This window comes from Triticum urartu, chromosome 1 (assembly GCF_003073215.2).
Source record: "Triticum urartu cultivar G1812 chromosome 1, Tu2.1, whole genome shotgun sequence".
Classification (NCBI taxonomy): domain Eukaryota; kingdom Viridiplantae; phylum Streptophyta; class Magnoliopsida; order Poales; family Poaceae; genus Triticum; species Triticum urartu.
The window spans coordinates 526,963,029-526,983,989 of record NC_053022.1 but is presented as its reverse complement, the minus strand read 5'-3'; the positions used below and the strand labels follow the sequence as shown (position 1 = coordinate 526,983,989).

At 45.5% G+C, this 20,961-nt stretch overlaps 1 protein-coding gene across 3 annotated transcripts; it reads left to right on the top strand.

Annotated features, from left to right (window-relative positions):
* Positions 1 to 210: 210 nt before the first annotated feature.
* LOC125525802 (protein ROS1C-like) lies at positions 211 to 14,446 on the top strand. Of its 3 annotated transcripts, XR_007291429.1 has the most exons (21): positions 211 to 468; positions 581 to 803; positions 915 to 2,912; positions 3,445 to 3,535; positions 3,650 to 4,658; positions 4,920 to 4,999; positions 5,642 to 5,726; positions 5,801 to 5,892; positions 5,975 to 6,043; positions 6,178 to 6,214; positions 6,315 to 6,397; positions 6,718 to 7,149; positions 7,306 to 7,342; positions 7,417 to 7,480; positions 7,573 to 7,712; positions 8,323 to 8,388; positions 8,493 to 8,607; positions 8,681 to 8,719; positions 11,539 to 11,790; positions 12,373 to 12,493; positions 14,349 to 14,446. XR_007291429.1 is itself a non-coding variant. In XM_048690811.1 (19 exons), the coding sequence occupies exons 2-19, from the start codon at positions 611 to 613 to the stop codon at positions 11,697 to 11,699; spliced, it is 4,791 nt and encodes a 1,596-aa protein (XP_048546768.1). In that variant the 5' UTR covers positions 211 to 468; positions 581 to 610; the 3' UTR covers positions 11,700 to 11,867. The 3 variants fall into 3 exon arrangements, 1 of the variants encoding a protein (XP_048546768.1); XR_007291428.1 differs by lacking the exon at positions 14,349 to 14,446 and having other exon boundaries at positions 12,373 to 12,852; XM_048690811.1 differs by lacking the exons at positions 12,373 to 12,493; positions 14,349 to 14,446 and having other exon boundaries at positions 11,539 to 11,867.
* Positions 14,447 to 20,961: the final 6,515 nt, after the last annotated feature.

The following is a 20,961-nucleotide window of genomic DNA, read 5'->3' as shown; positions in this document are numbered from 1 at the left end:
ACTTTTAGGGCGACGCTATTTCTAGTTCTGAGGGGCCGAACGGCTGAAGACGCTCTTATAACTCCTAAAGATAAGAAGTTTAGGGCTCGACTAGTTGCCGTTAACTTCTTGAGATAATAAGAAGTTAAAAGAAGGCTCGACTAGGTGCCGTTAACTCCTCAAGATAAGAAAGAAGTTAAAATCTTGTAGGATCGGTTATAGATGCTTTAATTAAGTAGAGAGATCGCAAGAGACACATCCTTCTCCCTTTACCTCTGGCCGCCGCCGCTCTCGTTCATCAACAAACTCGCCGCCGCTTTGCTCCGCGCCTCCGCCGCTCCGCCCCTCCCTCCCCTCCTGCAGCTCTGCCTCTTCCGCATCCTGTTCTGGCGCCCTCCCCTCTCTCAGCCGGATCAATCTTTCTCCGGCAGATTGGACGGCACGGCGCCACCCCCAAATCCGCCGCTCCGTTTCCAGGGGTTTGCGGAGGTTTCTCTCTTTTTCGCCTCTTGCTATTTGGTCCTTTTTTTATCAGATTCGATCATCCACTTGCTATTCAGTCCTTTTTTTACCAGATTCGATTATCCACTTCTCTGCTCAGGTTGCGGAGAAGAAGCAGTCAAATCCTGCAATGAACCAAGAGAACGTTCCTGGTAACACGTGGCAAAATCTTGCTGCCACAGCCGTAGCGATGAGCGGCGCCGCCGAGCAAGGCAGTGGCAACTCCGTCTGGCCGCCCCATAACCTGCCTGCACCAATGCTGACCGGAAGGCCACTACCTCATACGCCCACTCTAGTTCCTGCCCTGCCCGGCATCGCAGGAGGTGAGCATTTTCTCTTCACGGCAACATTGCATCTTCAGTTTTATGATATAGCTTCGTCCAAGCTTAATTTGGGCTGAAAAAAAAAAGAATCATTCTGTTTTTCCTCTGCAGATTCTGAAGATGATGTTTCTATTGAGCTTGCTCCAAGGGATTTCTTGTCACTTGGAAGGGACTCGGATGTTGCTGCCAATGACAGGGCCATAGATCCTTCGACAGTACTAGCAGTTTCAGTTAATTGCAGTTCTGAACATACACCAATACATCTTCAGCCAAATGGTTTAGATGCAGAAGCACTATTCCAAGTACATGATAGCCAACAATCATCATCATCAGCAGCAGATCTCTCTGATAGGCACAGTAAATTACAATCAGCTATTCCTTCAAATACTAATAATGAATTGGCTTCACTGCTTGCTGAAGGTGTAACTGATCAGAACATGCAAACGTATCAGCAGACACGAGAAAAGCTCAAGACCCAAAGCCAACTGAACGATCACACACCTCTGTCAGCAGCAGCAGCTGCTGCATTCAAGGAAAATGAGGAGGCCCCTGCAGGAAAACTGAAGCCCCGGAGGAAGAAACATAGAGCCAAGGTAATACGCGAAGACAAGCAAATCAAGAAGCAAAAGCCTGCTGTTACAACACCAGAAGGAAAACCACCAAATCAGAAAGCCAAGAGAAGTTATGTTCGGAAGAAAAGGAATCTCAGCTCTCTGGAGAATTGCTCGGGACCTGTTAGCGACCAATCAGTCTCTAGGGAAGCAGAAGATGCTGCTAGAAGCAGAGCTGCATCAGTCCGAAGAAGGTTGCAGTCCGAACTTTGTGAACAGGGAGTGCTGAGAGGCAAATCATTAGCTGGCAACTCATGCCACCACGTTGAGGAAATACTCATTCATGCTAAAAGCTCTTTCTGTTCAACCGCCACTGTATCAACTGCGCAGGGTGCACATGGACTGCATCTGGACATGGAAAATTCACCAGGAGGATTAGCTTTTGGCATGATTTGCGAGATGAACAAATTGTTAGATGAGTACATACATTTGCCAGAGATGGCAATAAACTGTACACAAGAAGTTTCACCTGCAACTTCTGGATGTTTTAGCAGAGAGCCACCAAGAAAACAAGACAGTGTAGGAAGCACTCATAGTCTTGATGCCACAAGGATTGGGGTTACCATACTGGAAGGGAACAACAAGGACTTGGAGGTGAACGACTCTAACAAAGCTGGTTTTTCTATGCGTCGCTCAGCTACGTCTGTACGTGAAACAACATCCACAGAATTTCAGATGACTAAGGTGTCGAGAGTGGAGAAAAAGAAGGATCAACAACGTAGAGAGAGCAAGTCCTCTCTAGCCGGCTCACGGGACTCGATCATCTTAAGGACTGCCGCTCAGATGCTAGGATTTTGTCAAGCTGGTGGGATAAAAAAGAAGCGAACGGTCCGAGTCCGCAGGATTTCGTATGTTCCTATAATGAATGTTGAGATGAATAGGGCAAAAGTATCGCCACGATTATCATCTCAGTCATGCCTGGAGGCCCTGTATGGAAGACCCAGTTTTAAACCTTTTACCAAGAAACGTTCACGAAGGGTACGATGTCATTACCGCAGATCAGAGGGAAATTTTCAGCCTCCGAATAATAAAAATTTCTACCATGATATTTATTATGAAGCAACAGGAAAAAGGTCACACAACTCACGATATACATCAACTACATATATGGATTTCCTTCAAGGAGTTGCATCAGGGCTGAATTATCTTGATTTGAACACCGAGCCTGTACATACAAATGAGATGTATCCATCCCTGACCACATCCGCTGTTGTCCCTTATGGAGAAACAGGTAGTCTATCAAATTCTCTTGTACCATTTGATAGTCAGATGATCTTCCCATATGAGTGGCCGTTGGATTTAGTCAAGAAGCAGCGCCCTCGAGCTAAAGTTGACTTGGATTTTGAGACAACTAGAGTTTGGAACCTCTTGATGGGGAAAGCAACTGATGAGCCTGTAGATGGGAATGATGTTGAGAAAGAGAGATGGTGGCAACAAGAAAGAAAAGTTTTTCAAGGCCGTGCTAATTCATTTGTAGAACGCATGCGACTAGTTCAAGGTACTTTGTTGGAGGTGTAAATTCATTAAGATTTCAAATCAATTTTAACATCCATGATATGCTGAATTCAATTTTCCTTGAACATTCTTCATAGCCCTTTCTACCACATGACACCTATCTCAAAGGTTTGCCAACCAAAGAGACTTGGTTGATATAGTTGTTGAAATATCCACATTAACAACTATCAGACATCCTAGTTTGAAAATCTTTAACGCTGAAGTAACCCCACTGCTCAATGTGGTGGATGATGTTGTCATAATGAACTTTTGGGAAGCTGGCATTTTGCTTCCAAACCTGGATTTTGGCTTAATTTCATAAAGGGTAAATGTGGAAACCTTCATGTTCCATTAACACCGGTGGTAGAATATTATAGTAATCTTTAGACTCGTAGTATATGATTTCTGAATACAGCAAATTGCAGTATACGTGAAAGATAGGTGTGAAAGTGTTATATTGTTTTTAAATTTAAATTCAAATTTCCATGAGCCGATGGTTGAGATATATAGCTTATGTTGACTTGCATGTTTATTAGGCGACAGGCACTTTTCTCCATGGAAAGGATCAGTAGTTGACTCCGTAGTAGGGGTTTTCCTCACTCAGAATGTGTCTGACCATCTTTCCAGGTATGATAGTCACATCCAATACTCTGATACTCTCTGTTCTTTAAAACAAATGAATAATTATTCTTGTTTACAAACTCTGGTTATGGTTGCTATTTCTTTCTCTTCAAAATACAGCTCTGCGTATATGTCACTTGCTGCAAATTTTCCTCCAAGGACAGTTAATAGAAATTGTAAGGATGATATTATCAGTCAAGACGATGAGGAAATAGTTAGCACGGTTGCAGTAGGAGGGGTAAGAATCTTTGACTTTTTTGACAACGGTGCAAGACCAGATCTACGAGAGAACTTTGAGGAGCTGTCAATAACCAATGAGAAGATACATGTAGAAACAAAGAACAATGCTAGTGCTTATGAGTTGACTAAAGGTGAAAATTATTCCTTCAACTCCAAAGAAGCAAATGCAGATTTATGCGACCACCAAGAGGCAGAAGTTGACCCCAAAGCACAACAATTTCCAGATTTCTCCATCGAATTAATAACATCAGAAAAAAGCTCACGAGCGATACAGTTCCAGAAGGATATGTCATCTTCTAAAAGTGTTATAATTTCGGAAACTATTCTTCAGTCAGAATTATCGAGTTCTGGGGATAATCCTTCACATAACAGTTCTGTTGGTAGTGTCGGTGGTGCAGCTTCTCAGCAGCTGGGAAGCAATTTCGATTCATTAGCAGGAAATGATGCCTCAACCAAGGAACTTGAATGCCAAAGAATCAAAACAACAACAGTAAATGATGATGGTGCAAGTCAGCATGGAATTCCCTCTACTTTTGAAGCATCAGATTTCCAGGAGCATGAATCACTCTCTATCACTGGTGGAACGATAGCAGAAACAGCAAACACGGTGGATGAATCTACTGTCAAATCTGGTTTTCCTTTCTATAATGGAGGACCAGATAAAGAAGCAAGACCAAAGAAAACAAGAACCACAAGGAAAGAAAAAACTGAAAACTTCGATTGGGATAAACTTCGAAGACAGGCTTGTGCTGATGGCCACATGAAAGAAAGAAAGTCTGAAAGAAGAGACTCTGTTGATTGGGAAGCAGTACGGTGTGCAGATGTACGAGCAATTTCTAGCGCCATCCGGGGACGAGGAATAAACAATGTTTTGGCAGAGCGAATCCAGGTACAAACTGAACAGTAGGATTTAATAAGTTATGTTTGGACTGGTTGATGCTTTGTTGATAGTTATATGGCTATTCTCTTTCTTAGAATTAAGGCCACAGTAACCTTAGGGTTTAATTGTAAGCACTAACTAGGACTAGGAGACAATGATTTACTAGTTCTGTATGCAGTATTTGATGTTTTGTTGAAATAGCAAGCACAGGACTGAATTCTTTTGTAGGACTGAGATATCAGTTATGCTCACAAAAATTATTGTTTTCAGGAGTTCCTGAATCGAATGGTCAGAGATCATGGAACCATTGATCTGGAGTGGTTAAGAGATACCCCCCCTGACTCAGCAAAGTAAGATAATGAGTATATCTCTTTACTTTCTGTGGGTGACACTTTCTAGTGCTTGAAATACTATAACCTAGTGTGAAAGAATGAGATGGAGCAAGAAGTACAACAAGTTGGATGTTGCATTTAATATCTAAAACTGAGCACTATGTGCTAAACTGCTAATGTAGAAGTTGCGTGAATAGAACAAAAGTTTGTCAAATGTGGTGCAGTTGACTAAAGTAGTGAAAGATTTGTTCAGTTTTAGCATGGAAAACAAGCACCGAGTACCGACTTGACCAGAGCAAGTGCTTGTTTTCCATGCTGCCTTGCTTGTTCCCTGGATGCTCTGGAAGCACAGGAACGCCTGCGTCTTCGACAATGCGACACCCTCGATTGATGTCCTAGTGGATAGGATTAAAGAAGAGGCCCGCTGCTGGGTTAGAGCCGGTGCCCAGGGGCTTAGGGTTGTTCTGCCCACATCCTGGGATGTACACTAACTGGCCAATGCTGTTGTAAACTCACCTCCTAGGAGGCTTTTTTCACCCCCCCCCCTTTCAATGAAATGAAACGCAAAAGCCCTTTGCGTTTTCTCAAAAAAGCATGGAAAACAAGCTCCATCCAGCATGACAAGATTTCCTATTAAAAACGATTTGGTGCACTTTTCAGGGATTATTTGCTTAGCATACGTGGACTGGGGCTCAAAAGTGTTGAATGTGTTCGTCTACTGACATTACATCAACTCGCATTCCCTGTAAGTTATTTCTAAACTTTTAAATCACCTTCAATCACTTTCATATTTACACAACAATGCTTTGGCCACTGAAGGTTGACACCAATGTTGGCCGCATATGTGTAAGACTGGGATGGGTTCCTATTCAACCCCTTCCTGAATCTCTACAACTACATCTCCTCGAGCTGTAAGCGTCCTCCATTGTCTAAGGATTTATTTCATCTTGTATATTCAATTAAAATTTGCTCATATTGATTTTCTTGTCAAAGATATCCTGTCTTGGAGACTGTACAAAAGTACCTTTGGCCTCGTCTATGTAAACTTGATCAAAAAACACTGTGAGTATAGTAATATTAGCTTAAATTCTGCACTTGTTTTTTTTACTGGCACATTATATGTTATTCTTTCCATGTAAATTTCAATCTCTGTAAATAATAACTAAAGTAGTTAACAGAGTCAACATTTTTCACAGGTACGAGCTACATTATCATATGATCACTTTTGGAAAGGTACTTTATTAGGATCTAGAGATGAATTGGTTCTCCTTCCGAAGTACTAGATAAATATTCCCTAAAAAGGTAAATAAATATTTTCACACAATCAATGCAGGTGTTCTGTACTAAAACAAAGCCAAATTGCAATGCTTGTCCAATGAGAGGTGATTGTAGGCATTTCGCAAGTGCCTTCGCGAGGTATTATCACATTTTATCCTCTTTCAGAAATAGTAACTTATATTCGATCCTTGTACCAAATTGCCTTCTGTTGGTTGAGATTTGTGAGACACATATTAGTTTCCACTCAGAATATAACCTGTTTCTGAACAGATGCTTCTGTTAGTTTCGATACATGCATCATGCATCATTTTTCTTTTCTTTTGTGCAACCAAAAGTTATGTGGCACTTATCTTGGATTCTTGGTCTTAACTGGGAGCTCTTTTGTGTACTTATTATTGATTTGTGAATTTCTTGTCCTTCTGAATCTTCTTATGTTTTCCTGATTCCTTTTAATGAAGTGCACGGCTTGCACTTCCTGCACCTCAGGAGAAAAGCTTGGTGAATCCGAGCAATCAATTCAGTTTTCAGAGCGGTAGCATGCCTACTCCGAACTCAACTGTGCTTCCTCAGCTTGAGGAAAGTACCCGTGGAAAGGTTTTTCACACTAACAATTCAGAGCCGATTATTGAGGAGCCAACAAGTCCAGCACGGGAAGAACTTCCAGAAACTTGGGAAAATGACATTGAAGATTATGATCCAGATGAAATCCCACTAATTAAGCTTAACATGGAAGCTTTTGCTCACAACTTGGAAAATTGTATTAAAGAAAGCAATATGGATCTCCAGTCTGATGATATCGAGAAAGCACTTGTTGCTATTAGCACTGAAGCAGCTTCAATTCCTGTCCCTAAACTAAAGAACGTGAGCAGGCTTCGGACAGAACACTATGTGTAAGCACTAAGCAGTGAACTGATTTTGCTTTGGCTTAAACTTGCATTACTTTACACTTACTATATAGCTATTATTTTCCCATGCAAATTATTTTATTTATCTAGAAAATGCTCAGTTCTGTAACTTTCATTACTGAAGTAAGATTTTGCCTGCAGTTACGAGATTCCAGATTCACACTCCCTTGTGCAACAGGTTTTGATTCTGCCACTTTCATTTAAGCATTTCAAAACATTGTTCCTGTTCCTGATCTAGAAACTGATTTACAGCTTGGACTCCATCAACGGGAAGACGGCGATCCAAGCCCTTACCTATTGACCATATGGATGCAAGGCAAGTATATTTTATTTGAGAATGCATGCCCGCACATGTAATTTGACTGCACTTGTAAGTTGATCTTTATTGGATATTCTGGCTCAATGCAGATGACATAAATGCAATGATCAAGGCCCCCAAACCATGTTCTGACTTTCGAAGGGAAGATGGATTTTGTAATAATGAGAAGTGTCAGCACTGTGTGCTTGAGCGGGAAAACCAATCTAGATATGTCAAAGCCACGATTCTGGTAAAGCAATAAATTACCTGGCAATCATGAACACTGATTTAGAGTAGATATGTTAGTTTGCCATCCTAAAAGCAGAAGGCTACATCTAAATTACTGAATTGACAAAATAAATAAATAAAACAGAGTTGTTTTTCAACCTCTTAACTCATAAAGCATTTTTAATCTATAGTGTTTGCTCAAACACACATTTGTGTTGGCCTGTGTTTGTTGCATGATCATAATCTATAATCTTTGCTCCAAAGAAGAACATCTATGTATCTTTTGGCCTTTTGGGCCAATTCAGACATACTAAAAATATATTGGTAAGCTACATAATACCTACTCTACTAACATTTTAAGAAATATGAATAACTGATTGCTGTTCGATCAAATGCACTTGTGTTCTTTATGTAACTTGTATTTATCGTATGAGAATAATCTATAGTACTGGCCCTGAAAAAGGGTTGCATAAATTTGAGTTTCTTAGCTATTACATCTATGCAAAAGAATATTGTTAGTGAGGTACTTTAAATACTAAAGCTTTAGTAATAATATTAACAACTCACTGTTGTCTAAAAAATTGCATGCGCTTCTCCAGTCTACTAATGACGAGTTACTGGAACATGAACAGGTTCCATGTCGAACAGGTACGAAGGGTACTTTCCCACTGAACGGCACTTATTTTCAAGTTAATGAGGTATGTCGCAGACTCAGATATTTCTTTTTCCTCAAGAATAGGGTAGATATTTCTACAGAGTCGACTTACAAAGTTACAATGCTTTTGTGAATTTATTGACGCAGGTATTTGCTGACCATAAATCTAGCTATGATCCCATATACGTTGTAAGGAAGGACTTATGGCCCTTGGAAAGACGTATGGTCTACTTTGGGACTTCGGTGTCTTCTATATTCAAAGGTTGTGACCAACATACATCACCAATTCGGACAAATCTATCTGTTTACCAACAGCTCTTATTTTACTTCTGTAGGTCTAACAACTGAAGAAATACAGCAGTGCTTCTGGAAAGGTAAGAACAATATATTTCAGTAGGTTGCCAAATGTATTTTACCGTGGGGGAAGATCTTGCTGCCTCTTCTCATCAAAGAACAATTTATGAGTATAGGGTATAAATTAATGGTTGAACACACATCCCGTCCCATGCACCCATGTACACTGATAACTTCTAGATGTCCAACTAAAAAAAAAGAACTGCTAGATCATCAGTATGAAATGGAGCACTGAACTAACTATAGTGGAATTTATCTTCAAAATGCACTGTGGAGCAAATTAATTTCCAGGTTCCAAATTAAAAATAGTAGCCTTCTTAGATTTAAAAGGTGGAAGGCTCTTGTTCTCCCCAAACAATTTAGCAGAGACTCCTGCATGCGATCGTTGGTAAAACAGAAAAACTCTTGCAATCCACCGTCACCTATCCTCCCCTCTACCCCCATCCTTCTGCTGGCTACAAGTCGGTGAGGATCCCATTCTATACAGCTACTAAATACTCTTAAGGCCTGGCTTACTTTTTTAGTTTAGATCTCAGGAGTGACTCCGTTCTCCTCTGTTTTTCACTCTTGTGGTTGAAGAACGTTTGCCGCAATTATTGGACCTTCTGATCTCTAGTTGGTAGTGTCCGTTTCCTTCGGGTTCCTTACGATTGGTGGTTTGTATGTGGTATCCACGCCCTCCCTCCTTATATGTTGATAGCTTGTGGAGCTAGTCAGAGGACATGCTTTTCTGGGAGAATTGTGCCCTCAAGAAACATGCAACAACTCAATCACACGATGCTTAAAAAAAAGCAACTCAATCACACGGAAGTATGGACACCGTCAATAAATTACAACTTAAATACATTACCAAGCTTTTCTTCAAGGCCAGCATCATCGATCTCCAAGGGAAGCATCCGGATCTGGAACAGGAGCTGAAGCCCAAACCACTGCCCTCGAAGAGAATCACAGATTGAAGCGCCTCCCATGTCTCTCCCGTGGGCAACACAGCTGTGCTTCCCATGCCTCTTCCGTTTGCTGCAATTGGAGGGGCAACTAAATTCTTGCTGACACCAATCTATCTTCTTCCTCTCCTACCGCTCACATGGTCAGGTCTTTGTATGTCCGCTCCTGGTGGAGCGGGACCTTTTGGATAGTGGTGGCGATGGGACTACTTTCGGCACGTCCATTTTGGTCAGCCATCGAGTCCTCTAAATTAGACCAAAAAGGACCAGTGCAAGGGTGGTGCGTCGGTGTCACGCCCAGCCAGCCGGTGTGCTCCTGTTGCCAGGTCAGGCGTTTGTGGTGGCAAAGCATACGCCAGCGGCATGGCTTCTCTATGGCTCTTTTTTTTGCTCGCCAAGTGGTAATGGAACACAATGACTTGATCTCGGACATAGGGATTACAACCGACCGCAGCCTCCCTATATAGGCATTTCCCTCTTGGTGCGACGGGGATTCGCTTATGGTGACAGGAGAGAAACCAACAATATGACATCCTCCCGGCCTCCTCGGCGCGGTCGTAGAGGGAGCATTGTGGACGGTTTCACATCGCGAACGTCTTGGACCAAGACAATATGTCGATGATGTTGCAGGCCGCCGGTCTCACACCGCAACGGTGCCAAGGCCCAGAAGCAGCCAAACGCCAATTACGTCGTGAACACTCCTCCACCGCACATCGCCACATACATGGTCTATCGCAACGCACTCCTGGAACCATCAGTCGGTACTCATGGAGTAACCCTATGCTTCCAAAACGTCGCCACGCCGGGATCCTTCATGGTCTGCTACCCATGCCATCAAGTAGTCTTTTTAGAGATTTCAAATGGACTACCACATACGGATGTATATAGACATATTTTTAGAGTGTAGATTCACTCATTTTGCTCCGTATGTAGTCACTTGTTGAAATCTCTAGAAAGACAAATATTTAGCAACGGAGAGAGTACTAGCTAGAGCAAAGGTGAGTGCCACCGGCTCACGCCCCAACCTTGGGTCAGACCTCCAAGAACAACGCCTCCACAAGGGAGCATCGTCGTCGACGCTGATGTCATGCAAGCTAGATCCTGGTTTCACCCGGGGTACTAGACCCTGAAGGATGGGTTGAATCGAGGGTCCTCGATGGTTCCACCAAGATAGGAACAACACACATCGTCGTCGGCATGGACAAGTATCAAGCAGGGCTTTCGCCCGAAGCACCACGACCACACACATGCATCGGTGCGACTCCATGGAAACTCGGCAGCACAATCCTAGCACCTCCTACAACTGCGCCGGCCCGGGAAACTGGTTGCCCCACTGTCCCCGCTAAAGAGGCCACCACACGCCATGCATCATGACTAGCATGAGCCGGCCATGGCAGCAGCCCCAGAGGTATTGGCCGTGGCCCAAACGGCCCGTGCACTGATATATACAACACATGAAAGATATCATTTTTACTATTAAAGCTGAACTAAAACTATGACAAGTACTCCCTCGGTTCCAAATTACTCCTCGCAGAAATGGATGTATCTAGAACTAAAATACATCTAGATACATCCATACCTGCGACAAGTAATTCGGAACGGAGGGAGTAATATGGACCGGAGGGACTAATAACTTCTTTTTAATTTTTTTTAGTTTTCTTTAATTTATTTTTCTTTCTCTTTCCTTTTTTTAATTTTTTTATCAATATTACTAAGCTCTCAATATTCCTCTTCTCCCACACTCCCAATGATACAAAGCAAGGGACCTCATCGTTTTTTGCATTTATGTGCAAATGATTGCTTCCAAACTTATTTGGGTGGAAGATGTTATTGCACATGATCTTTCTCCATGATTTATCTCGAGTTTCCCTGACAAAGAGTGTGATGCGATGCAGGATTTGTGTGCGTGCGGGGATTCGAGAGGGAAACCGGGGCACCAAGGCCCCTATGCCAACATCTGCACGTCGTGGCAAGCAAAGTGCCCAGACGACGCAACACAACAGCAGCAGCAGCAGCAGAGCAGAAGTCGGATTCAGCAAAGGCATCAGCTTCATAAGTATCATAACCCCGGTAGTTCTCGATCTGCGCATGGGCCGTATTAGTTAATTCCTGTCGGATGAACCATGCTGGACATGCTGGACGGTCAGGTAGGGTAGCGCGCTCCGCCGCTTGTGGTTATAGACGTGTTGTTTGGGGCTGATTTTAGATGGACTGGGTTGATGAAGATTTTTTTTCATTTCGTTTATGGTTTGGCCATCGGGTTTCTTCTGGTTTTTAGGGGTTTCCTTTACCCCTTTTTTCTGTTTTATCATTTTCTTTCCTTTTTATGCTAATTTTTAGTTTTCATTTTTAAAAATTCATGATCATTTTTAATTCATGAATATTTTAAGAAATTCACTAATAAATTTGTGAACAATTTTGTTAGCCCATGTACATTTTTTAAGATGGGATTTCTTAAAAGGCGCGACCATCTTTAAGAATTCCTGAATACATATTTAAATCCATGAATATTTTTAAAAATAAAGATTTTTTAGGAAAAAATGATGAACTTTCTAAAATTATGAATATTTTTTAAAACATGCAGTAATATTTTTTGAAATTCACAATCATTTCTAAATTCATTAAAAAATTGTGCAATAATTCATTTATAATCTATAAAGACAATTCCTTTCTTAGAGTTTTGACTCAGGAGCGAACACTACCACTAACTGTAAGATACCATTGGGCAGGTGATGGGTGTGACACCCATGCCGAATCTTCAACAATGTCATCAAGCTACTGGAAGGTATTAGCCTATGCGAAGTAGTAGATCATAACCCGAAAAGCTCCTTTGGTGCACGGCGTCCATTGGTATGCATATCCTCACCAGTCGGTTGCATGTGAATCATCGTCTTGCATTAACTGTGCAATGTATAGTAGTGATGCGTTTGTTTTTCACCGGGCTGTATTGCCCGCGTAATCCAGCCGGTTTGGTCCTAGATCCTTCCGCATGCGCAGCAGATGTCCCGCGACCCAGCACCATGAGAGGCCGCAATTTAGAACAGGTTGCATATTGGACCAACCGGCCCCGAGCACAAGTTAGGCCACTGTAAAATTATGCCAGCTCGCTCGGCTGGATTGCTTGTCAGGTTTAGCAAAATAAGTCTTCAACGCACAATTAGTCGGCCATGTTGACATTTGTTTATAGATGTTAATGCAACAATTAGTTGTTAATTATTCCCGCTTTATTTATCTAATCAAGTGCGTTTAACCGAGGATCGCGTGCAGTGCTGTACGAGCCTCACAGACACATTCATGCAGCGTCAACCTGGTTTACGCTGACAGTTCTTATTTATTAAACTTAATATCTTCCAATATGAACCATTAGAGATTCTAATTGCCAAGACAAATCGCCCGATACGTACGACTGTAACCATTTGTTTTGGTCAGACCAGCCAGCCCTTATCGTCTTAGCCCCACGCACAGGCAAAACATTTACTGCTCTTCTCCCCCTCCCCATCTTTCACCTACCAAAGTCGCTAACGGCGGCGGCGGAGATCAAACTCTCAAGTGTTTCCGACCGGCCCCCGTCGCCGTCACGGATTCTACCCTTGGCCCCCAGCGCCCCAATTTCTTCGATGCTTCCAGCCCCACTCGTCCCACACCAGGTATGGATTTTAAGCATATCAAGTGCAGCATCGACCGTGAATTTCTCTTGGATCGACAAATCCATCTCCATTTATATTTCAGTAGGCATTGCAATCATAGTTCCCCATAGCTAGTGCGGCTCTGCAATCCAGTTTTTTTGGTTGTGTTGCCTTATCGAGTCTGCTGTATTTGCCCTATCTAAGATGTAGTCTCTCATCGCCAGATTGTCAAGTATTAGAACGATGTCCAGCCACGGCAACGCAGACGGAGAGCCACCCCCCAAGATGTAACGAGCCCAATATCTGGCAGAGAAGAAGAATCTGTCAGGATCACGCTAGCAGATGCAACTCTTACTTCTCACATATCTATTCAGAAGTTTTGTTGTGTGGTATCCCAGTTTAGTAACTTCAAGCGCCGTCTTGTTTCTGAAACAGGTTTCGGAGGGCTGATGCATTTAAAAATTACACACAAACTGAATTTGAAATTCAGCTCTTCATTGATTGTCAGAGTAGATCCAGAACAATGCTTATTAGAATTGGATCAATCAAAGAAAATTCCAATCACAGACCAAGAAGTAAACGATGCATTTAAAAATTCAGCTCTTCATTGATGGTTTCGGAGGGCTGATGCATTTAAAAATTACACACAAACTGAATTTGAAATTCAGCTCTTCATTGATGGTCAGAGTAGATCCAGAACAATGCTTATTAGAATTGGATCAATCAAAGAAAATTCCAATCACAGACCAAGAAGTAAACGATGCATTTGGTTTGCCCCAAGGAAGTAGGGTCATTCCTCCAGGACATTCAGATCTTTCTGAAGTTTGCATAGAGTTCAGCAGATTGGCTTCAAGCATTAGTATCAAAGGCGTGCATAGTTTGAAGGCCGCTGAATTTATTTTATCAAAGAATCTAGATGAGAATTCAAGCAAAGTGGAATGTGACTGCTTTAAGATAGCATTTGTAATCTTCTCATTTGGCCATGTCCTGAACCCATGCGCCAAGCACAATTATACTAGTGTTGATTACAGGGCAGCACTTGTTGTCCCGTCAGAGATTAATTCGTACAACTGGTGTAGGTTAGTCACGGAAAGTTTGATGAAAGGCGTCAGAAAGATCAAATCCGATATCGCCAATGGCAACATCACAATTCACATAGTTGGATGTCACCTTCTCCTCCAGGTATTCATGCTCAACAATCTTGTAAATATTTTTTTGTAGGACATTTTTTTATCATGTTGACCTCACATTATTTGTCCATGCAGTAATTGCTTTGGCAAGATCGAGAAGATCAGACGGGACATGCACGATATCCTCTCCCCATGTCTAAGTTTTCGATCAGAATCGTAAAGAAGGCAATGTCATTACTCCACGAAGGACAAGTAGTTTTTTGTGCACGATGTAATCTCAAAAGCATTTTATTCAACACCTTATTCTTCCTTTTGCTGCAGTCTTTTTTTGTTCACACATGTTACGGTTGTTGTTTTGTGTGATCTGAAGGGGTTGTTCTTCAGGATATTATATCGATTAACGTTCACATCAACATTTCAAAAGCAGATATGTGACCCTTATTTCAAAGGTCCTTCGTGTGCTAGTAAGATTAATTAGGCCGACGAGCACTATTGGCCTGTAGGTTTGCCTAACATATGAGACGCAGATACCCAAACATGGTACCACACCAGTTGAAACTTATATCTTAGATTTAGGCCAGAGTTATTTTATTCTATGTGCAAAGTTTTAATTGTTGTCATGAGGCAAATGACCTCGTTGGAATCATTCTCAAGGAGCACAATACCAGGCTTATGGCAAACATCTCCGAGATACGGCACACCACCCAAATTGGGATGCTAAAATTTCTCGACGAGCTAGGGGCATGTTTGTCGCAGATGCATATGTTGCCAACTTGCCGGTCTTACGACATGCCGTTTGGTAGATACCAACACAGCAGGTACTGTCACCAAATCAATTATTGTCGTACGGGTAGATCCTTTTCTGTCTAGATGTTTTCGTTTAAGTCATCATCGGCATGGAACACAGGACAAATAATTGTCAATGACGGCTGGGACAACAGCCATCTTTCCGATCACGAGGTTGTTTCGTCGTCACATATAAAGCTAATTCACACCTCAGCGATTATGCACCTTTGATTGAATCTTATGATCTTCCTTCATCAACTTACACAGGCGTCCATGGGCATGTACATCAATCGGAAAAGGGTATATGTACAGAGCAGTGTAACATTATGGACGACACGCACATCGTATTTTTAATCAATTTGTTTTTATATATAATTAATTATAGCATGCACCATTTTGCCCAACTGAATCTATTTTCTGCCCAATCTCAGGCCAAAACAGCACTATTATAACCAACAAGGCACTTATGTTCATGACGGCAACCACGACAATCCATCCACTCCAGAAAGGGGCATCGACTCATCCGCTGACCTAACGAGCCTTGTTTTCTATCATGATGGTCTTTTTTCCAGTATCGTACTCGCTTCAAGATTGCACGGGAGTTTCTTTCTCACAGTTAACAGACACGACCCCGCAGACTTTATCTTGAAAATCATTTGTGTCAGACCCTGTCTTCGACTCCAGTCACACACCCCATGGCTGATTCAAGCAAAATCTTGCATTCTGCATCTCTAATGATCAGCCTGACAGCATGTCTAGGTAATATCCCATCAGTAAACAAAACTGTATTATGATCAACATACTGTTCTAACTCATGTTCCCTCTACTTGCCTTTTTATGTACCAGGACATGGATCGAGCACCCCACGCCCAGGCTGTTGTTAGTGCAGGGGTATATTTTACGTGACTAGATCATCAGAAAAGATGCAATAGCCATGAATGCTTGACTCATTGTTCGTCGATTAGCACAAATCCGAACACACCAATTGATAAGATGGAGATTTTGCAATTTGGTGAAGTTCGTCGAGCCAGACTTTACGGTACATTACTATGTGGTTATTTTTCCTATGAACTAATTTTTTTTGGATGACCAGTTCTGTATAATACCAAATGTTTTGCAGACACTTGCCATCGCAACATAGACCCAACGTTCGCCGTCTTAGTCCAAACAGAATCCTAATGGAGAAACACATCGACCAGTGCCGAATGGTATCACATATATGTTTCCCCTGCCCTGCTCTATTATATTTTACTGATATTCATTTCTGTCTACATTGCATGCAGTTCATTTTCCACCCCTCTGCTTATGGATGGTGCTGTTATATTTTAGATATGCTGAGGAAGAGGATTGTTGTTCTAGATCCGCAAGCAGGCCCATTTGGATTTACATCCGACAGAGTCAAATTCCATGAACAAATCAGTCATGCTATCCGTGGGGCATTCTTCAAATGTGTGCAAACTTTATTCTCCAGTTGGCCAGGCACTTGTGATGGATGGACCCAGAGAGTTTCCTACTTTGATGATAGAAAAAATTGCAAGGTATTTTTAAACGTTAACATATGTTCATTGATGCCATCAAACGTTAATATGTATTGCTATCATCTTCAGTGAGGAGTCCACCATCTATTCGTTATTCATGGCAAGGCACTATGAGGCGAGACACTACGGAACCCGACCACGAAGGTTTGTCTGCTAGAACAACTCTCCAACCATATTTATAATACACATATAATCATTCCAGTATGTTTTTATCTGCCAGGAAAACATATGTGCCTATCGCCGAGCCATCCTCCAAGACGTTCTGAAGCTTGAGGACAGCAAATCGGACACATCGTACAAGGCAATGCAGCACATCAGAGCAACTGTAAACAATTTGTAGTTTGGTAGACATCTTCAGAAACCAGATGAGAAATGTACCCCCCTAGTCGGCTCAATAGTTTATCAAGTCAGATAGCAGGAGTTTGGTTTGCACAAACATCCTTATGTACTGTACCGTAGCAATTAGTATCCAGACCAATATAATCTACAGTTTTGCTAAAGCACATCTGTCAAGGACCTCGGTGCCCAAGACAGCAGGACCTCGACTACGTAGTTCGTAGTCTCGGTTGATAGGAGCGCTAGGGTTTTTGCCTAACTGCTCAATGGTGCAGGAGAAGAGATTAGGAGTAGAGGAGGAGGTAGGAGATAATGATTTATTGCCTGCGTCCAAGGGTGCAGATTACAGGATATATAAAGGCCTTATGGGCTTCTAACAAACTAGGAAACTAACTACTCCTGGACTCCTAACAAACTAGGAAACTAACTACTCCTGGACTCTAGGAACCAACGTAGGATCAGGACTCCTTGTCATGCCTCGCCAGCTGTGGCCGTCGGCTGCTGCCCCTGGGCGCACGACCCGCGCCTGTACGCAGCGCCCCACATGACATCTCTCCCCCCCTCGACGAGCAGCTCGTCCTCGAGCTGAAAAGCGGGGTAGCGCTCGACGAAACTGTCAAGATCCTCCCATGTAGCTGATGATGCTGCTTCACCCTTCCAGTGGACGAGCAGCTGGCGAATGCCGCGTGCTAGTCGTGCACGAGTCACGCGCTCCGGTTCTGGAACAGCCGCCCCGTTGTGGATCGGAGGCAATCCCGGTGGTGCAGTTGGAGGCGTGCCGAAGAACTTCTTGAGGAGGCCCACGTGGAACACGTCATGGAGGCGCGAGCGTGCCGGAAGCTCAAGGCGGTAGGCCACGTCGTTGACGACCTCTGAAATGCGGTACGGCCCGTAGAAGCGTGGCTTGAGCTTGCCCCTGGTTGGCAGGTTGAGAGAGGACGCGGCGCGCTGGCGAAGACGAAGCCAGACCCAATCGCCCACGTCATGCCGAATGTCCCGATGGCATCTGTCGTAGTAGGACTTGTAGACCGCTTGTGCCTGCTGTAGACGATAGCGGACGTCTGCGAGTAACTCGTCGCGCTCCGCCATGCTCCTGGCCACTGCGGCCACCCGTGTATCGCCCGGCTCGTAAGAGCGAATAGTGGGAGGGTCACGGCCATACACAAGCTTGAACGGAGTTTCTTGGGTTGATGTCTGGTAGGCGGTGTTGCATATGTACTCGGCCCAGGGAAGCCATCGGAGCCACTGCCTGGGACGATCCCCGGTGAGACAACGGAGGTACATCACAATGATCTTGTTAGCAGCCTCCGTTTGGCCATCCGACTGTGGATGAAACGCCGTCGTCATGTGCAGCTTGGTCCCGGTGAGGCGCATGAGCTCCCGCCAAAAAGCCGAGGTGAAGACGGGGTCGCGGTCAGAGACCATGGACTGCGGGACGCCATGGAGACGCACAATCTCAGCGAAGAACACCTGCGCCACTGATTCCGCCGTGTACGGGTGGGCCAGCGCCACAAAGTGGCAGTACTTGCTGAAGCGATCCACCACGGTGAGGATAACAGACTTCCCGCCCACACGAGGGAGCGCTTCTACGAAATCGATGCCGACGTCAGTCCACACGGCCGTGGGCACCGGCAGTGGCAGCAGCAGACCGGCGGGGTGCAAGTGCTCGGACTTGTACCGCTGGCAAGTACCACAGGCGCGGACATACTCCTGCACCGTCTTGCGAAGGTTAGGTGCGTGGAAGTCGTGGCGGAGACGATGCAGCGTGCGCAGGACGCCTTCGTGTCCGTCATCGTGCATTGCGGTGAGAAGCTCCTGGAGTAGTGGAGACGTTGGCGGGATGTAGAGGCGGCCGTTAAAAGTGACGAGGCCGTCGGAGAGCGCCCACGGCAGCTGCCGAGCGCCTACCGTGATATCCTCGCGCAACGCGACGAGTGCTAGGTCGGTGGACGAAGCGTGCCGTAGGCGGTCGATGAAGTCGAAGTGAGGACCAGATATAACCATGACCCCCGTCTCTTCCGTGTCGCGGCGGGAAAGGGCATCCGCCACCGTGTTTGTACTACCGGCCTTATACTCCACAGTGAAATCGAACCCCAGTAGTTTGCCGACCCAGTGGTGCTGCGGAATGGTTGCCAAGCGTTGGTCAAGGAGGAATTTGAGACTGTAGTGGTCAGTTTTTACCACAAATTGGCGCCCCCAGAGGTACGGTCGCCAATGGCGAATAGCGAGCACCAGGCCAATGAGTTCCCGTTCATATGCCGCCAGAGAACGGTGACGAGGCGCGGCCGGCCGGCTGAAGAAAGCCACCGGGTGCTGATCCTGGAGAAGGACGGCCCCGAAACCGTATGTAGACGCGTCACACTCGACGATGAACGGCCGTGTGAAATCGGGCAATGCGAGCACGGGAGCCGTGGTGACCGCCGTCTTGAGGGCGGTAAAAGCTGCTGCCGCCTCCGGCGACCATGAGAAGCCGTCCTTGCGAAGCAGGGCCGTCAGGGGCGCGGCGACCACGCCAAACTCCTTGACAAACTTGCGGTAGTACCCTGCAAGACCGAGAAACCCCCGGACCGTGCGCGCCGAGCGAGGCTGCGGCCAGTCGGCCACGGCCTGCACTTTTTCCGGATCCATGGCCACTCCGGCCGCGGAGATGGTGTGACCCAGGTAGGAGATCGACTCGACGGCGAACGAGCATTTGGACCTCTTGACGAAGAGCCGGTGCTGGCGCAGTACGGTAAAGATGGTGCGCACATGGCGAAGATGATCGGCCCACGACTCGCTGAATATGAGGATGTCGTCGAAGAAGACGAGAACGAAACGGCGCAGGTACGGCCGCAGCAGATCGTTCATGAGTGCCTGGAACGTCGCCGGCGCGTTGCAGAGGCCGAACGGCATCACCAGGAACTCGTAGAGGCCGTCGTGGGTACGGAAGGCAGTCTTTGGGATGTCCTCCGCACGCATCCGCACCTGGTGTTAGCCGGAGCGTAAGTCGAGCTTGGTGAAGAAACGAGCGCGCCGGAGTTCATCGAGGAGTTCGTCCACCACCGGAATTGGAAACGCATCCTTGATGGTGATGGCATTCAGGGCGCGGTAGTCGATGCAGAAGCGCCAGGACCCGTCGGGCTTGCGGACTAGCAGTACCGGCAATGAGAATGCGGAACGACTTGCTCGGATGATGCCCTGGGCGAGCATGGCGGCGCACTGATGCTCCAGCTCGTCCTTGTGCGCGGCCGGGTAGCGATACGGACGGACGGCCACCGGGGCGGAGCCGGGCAGCAGGGTGATGCCGTGGTTGCGGCTGCGGAGTGGTGGTACGCCGAAGGGTTCGGCGAAGATGCCGTCAAACTCGGTGAGGATGGCGTCGAGGAAATCGCGGCCATTGCATGATTGCAGGGCTGGCCCGTCCGGTCCGGCAAGGCCGCGCCAGCAGACCCGATGGCCCCTCCGCCAGAACGTCATGGAGAGGGCGCGGAAATCCCACAGGATCGGTCCAAGCGTCGCCAGCCATTGCGTGCCCAAGACGACGTCGTAGCCTGCGAGCGGCAAGGCGAGGAAATCCTCCGAGAACGCCTCCTGGTCGATGCAGAAGGAGACGGCGCGGTATGCGCCCTGGCACGAAACACGCTCGCCGTTGGCCACCGTGACATGCATCTTCTCGGTGGTGGGGGATGGCAGTGTAGCACGAGCGGCCGCCTCCTCGGCGATGAAGTTGTGGGTGGAGCCTGAGTCGATCAGGGCGAGGAGGGAGACACCCCCGAGGGTGACATGCATCTGCATGGTCTCGCTCATGCGCACGCCGGAGATCGCGTGGAGCGAGATCCGAGGGTCGAACGGCGAGGCATCAGCGGCGGCGGAGGTCGTGTCGTCGTCGTCGTCCGGCGCCAGGTCGAGGAGGAAGATGCGCT